Genomic DNA, 13011 nt, shown 5'->3' with positions numbered 1-13011 from the left:
TTTTAAATGGGCATAGTTACAACCAAAAAGATAAAATGGACACTGCCAGCTTTTCTTCAGCCCTTGCCTTTTAACAGGCTAATGAACACAATATGAAACACAAGCAAGTCTTGCTTTTCTAATAAACAGTGAAGGGATTTTCTCAGTGTTTAAAATGTTCATATTAGCAGTTACATAAATCTAAATAAAAAACCAATCCCCTACAGGTTTTGAAACAGCATTCACCATCTCTGTGAAAAGGTGAATATTACCAACTGAGTCCAATCATATTTTTAGAAGGGGAAAATAGTGATAGCAGTTGCTGAACCCAGATTACCATCAAAGTTCAAAAAGCTGATTGTAATCATTTAGCCACAAGCCAATATTATTTAAATCAGAACTGCCCCAAAGAAATGCTCTATCAGCTATTCATGATCTGAATTCTGGTATATGAGATCAATTTAAATATGGTAGACATAAAAAAGTCACAAGACATTTGTAATAAATAAGGCAGTGGCCAACTATTACTCATTAGTAGCTTTTTTGAGATAAGCTATCAAATCTGCCCTTTCTGAACTCTTCTTAATGCCAGCGAAGATCATTTTTGTCCCAGGGATGTACTTCTTGGGATTCTCCAAATACCCCATCAGTGTAGCCTCTTCCCAGGTGATCCCTTTGTTCTTGTTAGCATCCGTGTAAGGAAATCCAGGGGCCTGACCTGTCTTCTGCCCAAACAGACCATGGAGATTTGGCCCAGTCTTGTGCTTGCCTCCCTTTTCCACAGTATGGCACTGGGCACACTTCTGAACAAAAATCTTCTTGCCTTTCTCAACATCACCCATTTTAAAATCGCTCTTTTGTTGTGCGAAACGCAGAAGTTCCTCCTCCCAAGCCGGACGTCCCACTCTCTAATCCTGCTTTTATTTTTTAAATGTGGCTACTAGAAAATTTAAAATGTGAGTTACATTACACTGCTATTGACAGGACAGTTCTAACCACTTTCCTACACTACCACCTTTCATTTAAGCAAAAGACAGTCTTCATGGTCCCTTGAGTCTTTTTCAGTTACATCACACAGTTGACTCCCTTTAAATTTTTCATTAAACTAAAACCTACAGAGTTTTTGTTTTGTTTTGTTTTAGGTGAATTAAAATCATCCCGGAACCTCGCTTTCTAAACATTCTCAGTCTCCTCTGCTTTTTATCATATGACCAAGTTTTGACATCCTTGTCATACCCCATCTGGATATTTTCCAGTGTAGGGCTTGTCCCCCTCAATCCCACAAAGTGGGAACAAGGCCATTGCAGATAATACAAAAAAGCAATACCCCAAAACTCATTGAGCCAGAAAGTAGAAGGGTGGTTGCCAGCGTTGAGGGGAGTTATTACTCAATATGTATAAAATTTCGGTTTGAAATGATGAAAGTTCTGGAGATGGATAGTGCCCATGTGAATGTACTTAATGCCACTTAATTGCACACTTAAATGGGCTAAAACGATACATTTCATGTACATTTTACAATTTAAAAAATAGTTAAGTTCCCAGACATATTAAAACATGGATGAACCTTGAAAACTATGCCAGGCAAAATAAGCCTGACACAAACGGACAAATATTGTATGGTACCACTTAGAGGAGATAATTAGAATAAATAAATGCATGGAGACAGAAAGTAGATCACAGGTTATCAGGGCCGAGGGGAGGGGTAATAGAAAAGGAGGAAGGGCAGGCAGCCATGGCTGCTGAGAGAAAAGATCTGGGGAGCGGGCCCTTTAGCATCGGGTCCAGATAAGGGCGGAGGGCGTGCAGGAGCTCCGCCGTGGCCTCCAACTTTCTCCGCTCCAGCATTGGGGCTTTGGGCGGAACCGCCATGCAGGGCAGCTAGGGCGGGCAAGAGGAACTGAGTCAGGGCCCTTCGCCCACTGGCTCTTGCCTGTTCCTCAGCTTGGGGTGCCCCGCGCCCGCCCTTTGGAGCGCTGGCGGCGTAGCGTCCTCCCCCTTCTCGCCATCAGCCTTTAACAAAGAGCTCAGAGAAACCCCACGGCGCGCTGCACACGCCTGCGCTGACGCCCACGAATTGGAAATAAGCCGCAACGGCGTGGCTGCGGAGCGGCTCCACCCGCCTGCGCCCAGGATCTTCCTCGACTCAAAGAGTCTTTATCGCCGACCCTGGGGTCCTTGGTGTTTTGGGGTTTTGTTTTGTACTTGCTCCTTTTGCTCTGTAAGTATTAAAGATTCTCCCCCTTCTTTCTCTCCCTCGTCTTCCACTATTCCCAATTTTAACCAACTTAAAATTATATTTCCGTAATTTTCCCCATACCCATGCAAAAACAGACACACACACGGTGTTGCCTTTGTTTTCCAAAGTGGCATCATACACCACCCTGAGTCTTGCTTTTCTAGTACACCATGGAAACGCCTAGTCCCAGTTGGAATCCAGTCTTTTGATGGCCGAATATTAATCCACGGCACAAAGGCACCTCCGTTCATTTAGAGTAGAGTAGTTCATGCCCTTTCCTTTGTTTCCTGTGTTTTACCACCATAAACAGTGCTGCCGTGAATATACAGCCCCAAACCAGGAACAACTCCTGTTTTCACCAGTTAGGTCTGAGAACGCGCTCTTCTCAGACCCACGAGCATTTCCCGGTCCGATGGGTGTAAATATCACGAGCCTGGCGCTGCTCTCCATTTTCCTCGCTTCCTCCTCACATTACCACTCCGCTACTACAGAAGACAGGCCTTTTCTCCTCCTCTGCAAGACCAGCTTCCGCGGGGCCTCAGTGCTCTCTCTCCTCCCACTCCTGGCCCCTCTTCCACCTAACCCCCACCGCCTCACATTTTCAATTCCATCCTCTAAAGGTCCTCAGATCTCCCCATCCTAAGGAAAAAAACCTGCTACTCCCTTCTGTCATTGTCCTTTTGCTTGCCTTCCGTTTACTACACAACTTGAAAAACATCTTGGAATTATTTTGCCTTTAGATATGATATGCCCATGGCTCATAATCCAAAGGTGTAACACAAAAGAGAGATAGCAGACCCTCGTCTGCCAATCACCCATTCCCCTCCCCCAAGGTCATGACTGATACCACTTTCCAGTGTATTTTTCCAGAAGAATTATAGCAACGCATATCTATTTCACAAAGAGTAGCAGGAGGTGCACACTGCTCTGCAATACTGCATAACTTCTTGGAAGTTGGTCTGCTCTCTCCAGCCCCTCACCAATTTCCCACCCATTCTCCCCTCTGCTCTTCTCATACTCTAAAGCTGCTTTCTCTAAGGGACTGAAAACTCATATCTAGTCCCTTCCTCTAGGCTGCCTCCCGTAACTGATCAGGCACCAACGGTGCCCCTTTTGCAATATTTATTTCTTCAATTCTTCCTCTTTGTTCCTCTGGCTCCACCTTCTTCCAGCCTCGTTTGTCACCTTGGCAAGCCACTGAGGAAGCCTCCTCGCTGACCCCTCACAAGATCTGGTATTGATTCCTCAGCTTGCCACTGGTTATTGATCCAGTACTCCACAGCAGATACTCTTCCAGGAAAATGGTCCCTTAGTTTTAGGAGATTGATAAAGTTTATTGTAATGAAGGAGCACTGGCCTGGGTGACCAGTGGCCAGGGTAGAATCTACACCTGCCCTTTCCTTGCCTGGTACCTCCTTCCTGACATCACTCCACGTCTCTGGTTTCCTCCCCAGACGATCGCCAAGGCCTCTGGCTATAGCCTCTGGGAGGCTACAATTACAGTTCCATTCCTCCCCCATCTCTACTCCCTGTGCTGGCCCTTTCCCCAGCCAGCCACTCTTTCCATTTATCTCTCAGTGCACCTCTGGAAATGTCCAGATCCTACTCATTCTTGAAGACCTAACTTTTAGTCATGGTTTTTCTCAAAAAGCCTTCTGCAGTGTCCCCAAATGAGAGGACCTGCTTTGTCTTTGCAAGGCACAGTCTGTAGCACTTTATCTCGATCTTACTAATGGCACTGACGACTCTGCCTTATAGAGCTTTTCCATACCTGTCCTTCTACCACTATCTACTTCTCCCCCTCCATCTCTAGCATAGTACTTTATACATAGTAGAGGGTGTGGTTTTGGGAGTCCCAAGACCAGGGCCCCCATCCTAGCTCTGACACTAAGTCATTGTGTTACCTTGAATACTTCCCGTAGCCTGTTTGAGCCTCAACTTCCCCAAATGTAAGATGGGAATAATAACCCATTTCATGGTGCTTTTGTGTTGATTAGATGAGATAACATGACAAAGTGCTTTGTGAACTTCAAAGCTATCTATAGATGTAGATAATAAGAGTATAGATAAATATTACTCAGATACTGGCAAGAGTGATTGTTTTTCCAAAGCAGAATTTTATTTTTTTTGAAGATTTTATTTATTTATTTTTAGAGAGGGAAGGGAGAGAAAAAGAGAGAGAGAGAAACATCAATGTGCAGTTGCTGGGAGCCATGGCCTGCAACCCAGGCACATGCCCTGACTGGGAATCGAACCTACGATGCTTGGTTTACAGCCCATGCTCAATCCACTGAGCTACACCAGCCAGGGCCAAAGCAGAATTTTAAAGGAAGGTGTAGAAGACTGTGGAAAATGAAAGACTTTTTCCCCTAGGGTACAGCCTCAAAATTTGGAGCTGCATTCTAATGATTCCTTTTAGATCAATTACCAGGTGGTATTAAATATAATAGTAAAAGTTAGAAATCTAAATATTGAACAATGGGGAAATGATTAAATTATGGTTGGTGGAAATAATATGTGGTCATTAAAATTATATCTTTGAAGAATATTTAATGACATGAGAAATTAGAAAAGTTAAGAAAGGAGGACACTAAATAAAGTATGATGTGGAGAGGAGGTGTAAGAGGGGAGGAGGCTTTTCCCATCACTCTTCATAGTTTTTTGCTAGGCCTCCAAATGGGGCACCTAGTGCCAGAGAACTTGGGATACATTCCAGAGCCTGAGTCCTCCACAAATAGCTCATTTCTTGCCTCCCAGGAGTCAGGGATTCAGGACAGATGAACCAGGAGCCTAGTGCCTCAGGGGCACGCCCATGGCGTGTCCCAGATCCAGGAACAACTTTGGCTTACCTCTGTGTCCCCATGGCTGGATGTTCCTGGGTCCTTTTTGCACCATATCTCCCAGCTGGACTGGGAGAAATATAACCTCTATTTGTGGACAAATAGCACCTGTCAGGGCATGCTTGGACAGTTTCCAGAGTGGGTCTATAGGAAAGGCCCTCTCTAGGCAAAAAGTAGACTCCAAGTACAAACACTGGAGAACTAAGCTCTACAAAGACAGGCCATGGGCCGCAGGAGTGGGCAAAAATGAGCCATCACAGACTTGGGGAAACTCATTGGGCTCCAGAGAGAAGGTGGCATTTCTGCTGGCCATGGAAGGATGGTGGGAATTTGGCAGGAGGAGATATGACCATTAAAACAAAGCTATATGGTTATTATTTTATCTACATTTTATACCCATGTTGGGGGAGGGGCAGTATTTTGTTTAAAGTATCCTTCCCCTCCTTATTGCAACTTTTTAAAAAAAAGATTTTATTTATTTATTTTTAGAGAGGGAAGGGAGGGAGAAACAGAGAGAGAGAGAAACATCAATGTGTGGTTGCTGGGGGCCGTGGCCTGCAACCCAGGCATGTGCCCTGACTGGGAATTGAACCTGCGACACTTTGGTTCGCAGCCCACGCTCAATCCACTGAGCTATGCCGGCCAGGGCTTACTGCAACTTTTATTGTAGAAAATGTGGAAAGTAAAGATACAAAAAAACAGTAAGTCTCCTATAACCTTACCAACCTAAAGCAGTGATTGCCAACCCTGGTTGCATATTAGAATCTCCTGGGGAGCTTTTAAGAAATACCGCAAACTATCTGTAGAGAGACTGATTCACTTGATATGAGGTGGGGTCCCACTGTACACACACACACACACACACACACACACACACACACACACTTCTCACCCAATCCAATAGCAAATCCTGGGAGTCTACCTCAAAATGTACCCAGGATATGAACACTTCTTACCACCTCTTGTGCTGTCATCCTGGTCCAAGATACTGCCTCCTGCCTGGATTATTGCTGTAGCCTCCTCACTAGTTTCCAACTTCTATCTTCAGCTCCCACCTGTCCCCCAACTCTGTTCTCTACATTGCATTCTCCAGAGTGATCCTTTAAAAGCATAAGTCAGGTTCCTTCTCTATTCAAAATCCCCCCAAGGCTCCATATCCCATTCAGAGTGAAAGGCAAATCTTTAGAATGGCTATAGTGTCCTACATGACCTGATGTGGCTACTTCCCTGACCTTGTCTTCTCACACTTCCCTCTTTGCTCACTGTACTCCAGGTACATTGCCTGTTTGCTCTTTCTCAAATACAACTAGAATGTTGCTACCTCAGGGCCTTTGCACTTGCTCTTTCCTCTCAGTAGTTCTTGCCTAGATTCCCTTAGTAGTTCTCACCTTTCCTTCAGGTCTCTGACAGATGTCAATCCATCAGAGAAGTCTTCTCTGACCTAGATTAACCTGCGAAGACCCCCATCCCCCACACTTCTTACATTCTCCTATCTGCTTTGCTTTACTTTCACCAGGACACTTTTGATGACCACATCTTTTCTTTTTTGTTAATCCCAGGCCCTAGATTTAAAGTCTCACAAGGTCTCTCATGGGAACAGCTTTTTCTGCTTCTGTCTCTAACCTGTCTCCACCAATATTCAATAGTCCCATTTTCTGCCTTTGTTAGCTCCCAAACCTCATTCCCCAAACTCTTCCATCCTCCTGCCTTCATCTGTCAGGTCAGGAAAATGAATTTCCAGGGGTGTCACCAGGCTTCCAGGCCCACAAATAGCCAGAACTCTAGGCCCAGGTCCGGCTTTGCTAGGAAACTGCTACACATGTGCTTATTTATTTTTAACTTTTTTATACAAAGGAGGTCATAACATTTCTATTGTTGGGCAGTGAGAGTGTTTTCCAATTTTTTAGTATTGAGGCAACCTTGAACACACCCATGATTGCTTCCTTCAGATAAATTATTTGAAGAAGAATTAGTGAGGCAAAGGGTACACAACTTTCAAGGCTTCTAGTGTATAGTGCCAATTTTTCCTTCATTTTATCTAATTATAGTCCCACCAGCTGTATGTGATGCCTTTTATAGTCTTACATCCTTGACAAAACTGGATATTTAAAAAATATTGGAAGGTAAAAAAAAATCTTGTTTTAATTGACGTTATTGGTGAAGTTGGGCATCTTTTTACCTCTTTTCCCTTTATTTTAAATGATTTACCTTTGCCTTTTTTTCTACTATTGAGATATTAGATATTTTATTCTTGATTTATAATTTTTAAAAAGATTTTATTTATGTATTTTTAGATAGAGGGGAAGGGAGAAGAAAGAGAGGGAGAGAAACATCACTGTGTGGTTGCCTGTTGCACGCCTCCCACTGGGGACCTGACCCACAACCGGGGCATGTGCCCTGCCTGGGAATGAACCAGTGATCCTCTGCTTCGCAGTCCGGCGCTCAATCCACTGAGCCACACCAGCCAGGGCTTGATTTAGAATTTTTATATTAAGAACATTTACTCTTTGAAATGTGTGTATGTTTTTTTAGTTTGTTTTTAACCTTTCAATTCTGTTTTACACTTATTAACATAGGAAATTTAGAAATATTTATGAAATCAAGCTTCTAAATCTTTGCCACTTTCGGTTTTGGTTTCATACTTCTTGGTAGCAAGTTTGTTTATTTCTTTTATTTTTTTTTTATCCTCACCTGGACATTTTTTCATTGTTTTTAGAGTGAGAGGAAGGGAGGGAAGAAGGGGGAGAGAGAGAAGAGAAAAAAGAGGAGAAGAGAAGAGAAGAGAAACATTGATGTGAGAGAGAAACACTGATTGGGTTGCTTTTTTTTTTTTTTTAATATTTTATTTATTTATTTTTTTAGAGAGGGAAGGGAGGGAGATAGAGAGAGAGAGAAACATCAATGTGCAGTTGCTGGGGGTTATGGCCTGCAAGATTGGGTTGCTTTTTTATATGTGTTCTAACTCTGGATCAAACTCCAATCTGACCAGTAGTTGAACCTGTGGCCTTTCAGTCTATGGGACAACACTCCAACCAACTGAGCCACACCAGCCAGGGCGGTGGTAATGGTGTTACTAACAGCTGGGATTTATTATTAAGTGGAGAGGATTATAAACCTATATGTCTTAGCTTTCAGTCCCTAGCCAGTGGCTTTCAAACTTTTTCTTACTGTGAATTTAAGTAAAAAAAGAAAATACAGTTTACATGGCAAACCACTTTACACAAAAATATTTATTTAAAAAAATTTGAAAATCTTTCATGAAACATTATTTACCCCAACTACATGTGATATAGTCTAATATTTCCAGTTTGACTAATTTTTGTTCTACAGGGCCTGGCACAAATAATGCCCCCTTTTTAAATTACAAATTCTTTTCTTACAGAATCATAAGCATGTAATTCTGTAATATAACAATATCACAGTCAAGCACACCATATGACATTTGAGGTGAAATACTCAAATTAAAACTATAAATCGTTACACTCCTATTATTACCCTACCAGGGCAATAAAATGAGTGTAACCACACTCAACCACACTCAAGCAGACATTATTCCTGCCAAGCCCTGTATTTCATTTTTTTAAAAAATCCATCTTGACCTATTAAATTGACTTAACCCACCAACAAAGCCTTGACCCAGAGTTTGAAAAACACAAATCAGAACCTTGAAGAGGCTGATTTTCTCTCTCCCCAAATCTTACCCACTTCCATGCCACTTTCATTCAACTCCCACTCCAAGGGGTGATGAAAAGCCAGGCAATTATCTATCCATAGAGATTACTGAAGACTGATGTACAAACACTGAGACTGAACAAAATTTGATTGACATCTAATAGGCAAAAGCAAAATCTTTGGTTTTGGATTTCAAGCCCGAGGATTAGAATAAGGTTCTTTATAGTTCCATGGTCCTGAAATCCTCACCATAGCTATATTCGCTTTAATGTAGTCCTAGAAAACTCCTCTTGTCTATTGTGTAATCTGGGATTTGGCAACAAATGGTCAACAGGATCTGCTCCAGCCCAGCTGTTCTTGCAATTAGAGCCCAAGAAAATTGTGACACTATTTTCTTGGGCAGAGAAACTAATCTGATGTATTCTTTAAGAATTTTTTTTTAATTTATTGGTTTTAGAAGGGAGGGAGGGAGAAAGAGAGAGAAAGGCATCAGTTTGCTGCTCTACCCGTTGATGCATCCATTGGTTGCCTCCTGTATGTGCTTCCACCCGGGACCAGTCCTGCCACCTTGGTTCTTCAGAACAATGCTACAACCCACTGAACTGCCTGGCTAGGGCCCATTGATTTTAAAAGATCTAAAAAGATTTTATGTATTTATTTATTTTTAGAGAGAGGAGAAGGGAGGGAGAAAGGGAGAGGAACATAAATGTTTCAACTGGTTGCCTCTCACACACCCTCAGCTGGAGGCCTGGCCTGCAACCCAGGCATGTGTCCCAACTAGGAATCCAACTGGGGACCTTTTGGTTTATGGGACAACGCCCAAACCACTAAGCCACACCAGTCAGGGACCATTGCATTTTTAAAACATTCATTTACACTGGTATGGAGAAACCAGCCCCTTTGTGTTAAGGCAGAAGATCATTAGGTAACATATTCTGATTCCAGGTACTTAACTACTCTGCTATTCCGTTCCCCTGGTAACATATTCTGAAAGAAGGCTGATGACATAAAGGGAATAAAAGAAGGGATGAATCTATCAGAAGGTCCTTATAAGAGATATCAGCCTAGGGCTGGGTCAAAAGAACTGAATTCAAGTCCTCATTCTCTGGGATTTCCTAATATTCTGTTCTAGACAAAATCAAAACTCTGTGCCTCCTTTTTCTAATCCACAAATGGTTATAATAATAGCAGCTTTCTCAGGGTTTAGAGAAATGCAATTGAAATAGCAGTTAAGGTGCTATCCAAAGGTAGTTACTGTTGCTGTCGATTCTTATACAGGCCTACTGGCTTTGAAAGGCTGGCTGAACTGCTGGCCATTTAATTTGGTTAGTGATTTGTTTCTATAGCTGAACTCCAGTTAGAGCTAATGGTTCTAATAGCCTTAAATGCGGTTTGGAATTTAGGCTAGGCACCTCTGGTTATTTGCTTATTAAGAGTGGCTGTGCATGGGCAGGTTTCTATGCAATGAGCACAAACACACGGCTGAATGAAATCAAATACATGGCATTTTTTGTTTGTTTGTTTGTTTGTTTTAAAGGGAACACTCAGGGGTTCCTGTAGAGTGAGCACAGCCTGCCTCCCAGACAACTCTGAGCTTTCTAGATTGTATGTCTTCATTTCTCCTTGCCCTGAGCATCCCTCTAATCCCTAAACACCCATAGGTGTCCTTGGAAGACAAGCTCCAGAATAGTCACCTTGGTGCTGTTAAGATGAATTTAAACACTTTCGGGGGTTCACTGAGTTTAAAATTGCAGATTTGCTGCCAAAGTTTGCAACCCCAGATAATGATGAAACTATAAATGGAACAATATGCAAAGCTTAGGCTGAATTTTTAGCTCAGAATTTAAACAGGAGCTTTTCTGGGTGACAGGGCACTCCTGTTTTCTTCCCTCCCCCAGAAAATATACTTCTGGGACACACCTGGGGGTCTGCCTGGCCAACTGGCATCCCCCTTTTTCTAAGGAGAGCTGATATCCAGGATGTGGCCCAGTGGCCATGTCTAGGGTCCAGGACTCCCATTTCTCTGGGTAGAGCTGACCTGTAGGGCTGTTGACACCTAAGTCAGGAAGGCAAACCAGATTCTCTCTCCTGGGAATTTGAAACCTGAACAGAGAATCTCTGAGCCTGATCATATGAGCCACTGAGAGAAGGTTCCCCATCTGCCTGGTTCTGCTGGTCTGGCCCTGTTTGTTAGCTCTTCCTCAGCTCTCTGTGACACCGTAGTCTCCTTCCAATAATGTCCCATTTGGTCCAGGTCACCAAAATTGCTTCAGAAGAGCTCAAAAACAAACAACCCCCCCGTCCCTCCGCCCCCCCCAAAAAATCCCTGAAACCAAAACTAAACCAAGTCAAGCAAGAAAACAACTTATAAATATTGTAGCACCCAAGAAGTAGCAGCATGGCGAAGTACAGAGAGCATGGACTTTGTTATTTTTTAAAACTCTTTCCACACCTAGGGTAGTTTTGAATGTCGGTTCTTTAACTGGTCAGCTATATACATTTTGGCAAGTTCCCCTTTCTGAGCCTTAATTTCCTTGACTATGAAATGGAGATAATTTATGTCATAAACTTGGCTCTTTAATTAGTCAAGTGATACTTATTTTGGTCACTCAGAGGTTATTTTTGCTTATTTCCTACCCCAGGCCACATGACAGATAGATGAAGCTTCTGGAAATTAGTGATATTAAGGTACTTTAAGTATTACTACATTTAAACATCTTATTAAACCAGGAATCCTCTCTTTCTCCATCTTCTTTAAGAATAGTTTTTGCCTTGGCTGGTGTGGCTCAGTGGATTGAGTGCCAGCCTGCTAATAATCAAAGGGTCGCTAGTTCGATTCCCAGTCAGGGCACGTGCCTGGGTTTCTTTCCAGGTCCCCAGTAGGGGGTGTTCAAGAGGCAACCACACATTGGTGTTTCTCTCTTTTCTCTCTCCCTTCCCCTCCAAAAATAAATAAAATCTTTTAAAAAATAGTTTTAATATGCTTCCTACTCAAAGGGTTTTTGTTTGATTACCTCAAAATCTCACTGAACAGAAGGCCATGGTTGTAGCAGCTGCACATTCAAAATGGTCCTTTATAAAAAAAAATGTGAAATACACATAACATAAAATTTATCATCTTAAGTATTTCTTTTCATCTTAACCATTTTTAAATCTGCAGTCCAGTGGCCTGAAGTACACACTCATTGTGGTGTGACCACAGGGTGGTCTTGTTTTGATGTGATTTAAAACATTTCATTGCATTTTAATTTAATATGTATGCCTTACTAAAAATTTACTACAATTTTTATGGTTTACTAAAATGAATAAAAATCTTTTAAACCCTTTGTCAGACCACTTGTCTCTATTTTTCTGTATTGGAAACTGCAATACAGAAAATGACTTTTAGCGTAAACTGGGTCAAATTCTAAGCAATTTTGAGTTCTGCCTGCGGGAACAGTTCTCACAAGTTAGGACTGGGCTAGAAAAGAATTTAGGAATTGTCCAGTTCAAGGGCCTTAATTGACATGGTTTTCCTTTTAGTTAGTCATTCAGTCATCAAACCTTTACTGAGAAACTGGGATGGGTGCTGGAAGATGGATGCAGCCAGAGTGGCCAAGCTATTATCTTTCCCGCTGGAGCTCATGGCTATCCAGAGGCAGCCACGACGCACAGGACGGAAGGGCTGTGGGTTCAGTGGGCTGGAGAACAGGAGAAAGGCACAGATCTGAAGTGGAGGAGACCAAAAATGTGGCCTGGGACTACATTTTGAAGGGCTTCAAATGACACAGAGAAGAGTTTAGATTTTATTTTTGTTCAGGTAATGGAATCCATGGGGTGGGAGTGGAGCTGAAGTCTGATCTTACACTAGGAAGTAACATGGTTAGATGTGCATTTCAGAGTGAGTACTGGCAGCAATGTAGGCTGGAGGGGCACAGATCAGGACTTGGGCGCTCAGTGAGAGGTCTGTTGAACTTAGTAGCTTGCAAACATGAACCATCTTTTCAAAATCACACAGTGAGAAAACCAAGGCCATAGCCCCCCAGCCCAGGTTCTTTCTAAGTGACTGTGATATAAAGGATTTTTCCAAACTGTGTATATCATAATTGGATGATCTTTCCTTTCAAAGAAACCTCCCTCCCACCCAGTCTGCCTTCTTTCCCTCATTCCATTGCTGGTTTCCCTAAGGCCTTGCTGGAGGAAAGTCCCTCCTCTGAGAATATTGTAGGAATGAAATTTGTTAGAAAAATGTGAAGCATTTCTAACTACCCCACCTACACACCAGCAGCAGGCTTTGCAAAG

At 42.5% G+C, this 13011-nt stretch overlaps 1 protein-coding gene across 1 annotated transcript; it reads right to left on the bottom strand.

Moving 5' to 3' along the window:
• Positions 1-387: 387 nt before the first annotated feature.
• LOC123811721 (cytochrome c-like) lies at positions 388-855 on the bottom strand. The gene has a single exon (XM_045828150.1). The coding sequence runs from the start codon at positions 819-821 to the stop codon at positions 504-506; it is 318 nt and encodes a 105-aa protein (XP_045684106.1). The 5' UTR covers positions 822-855; the 3' UTR covers positions 388-503.
• Positions 856-13011: the final 12156 nt, after the last annotated feature.

Source organism: Phyllostomus hastatus, unplaced genomic scaffold, assembly GCF_019186645.2.
Source record: "Phyllostomus hastatus isolate PE091 unplaced genomic scaffold, TTU_PhHast_1.1 phas_scaffold_78, whole genome shotgun sequence".
In the NCBI taxonomy this organism is placed as follows: Eukaryota; Metazoa; Chordata; class Mammalia; order Chiroptera; family Phyllostomidae; genus Phyllostomus; species Phyllostomus hastatus.
This window is presented reverse-complemented; position numbering and strand designations above follow the sequence as displayed.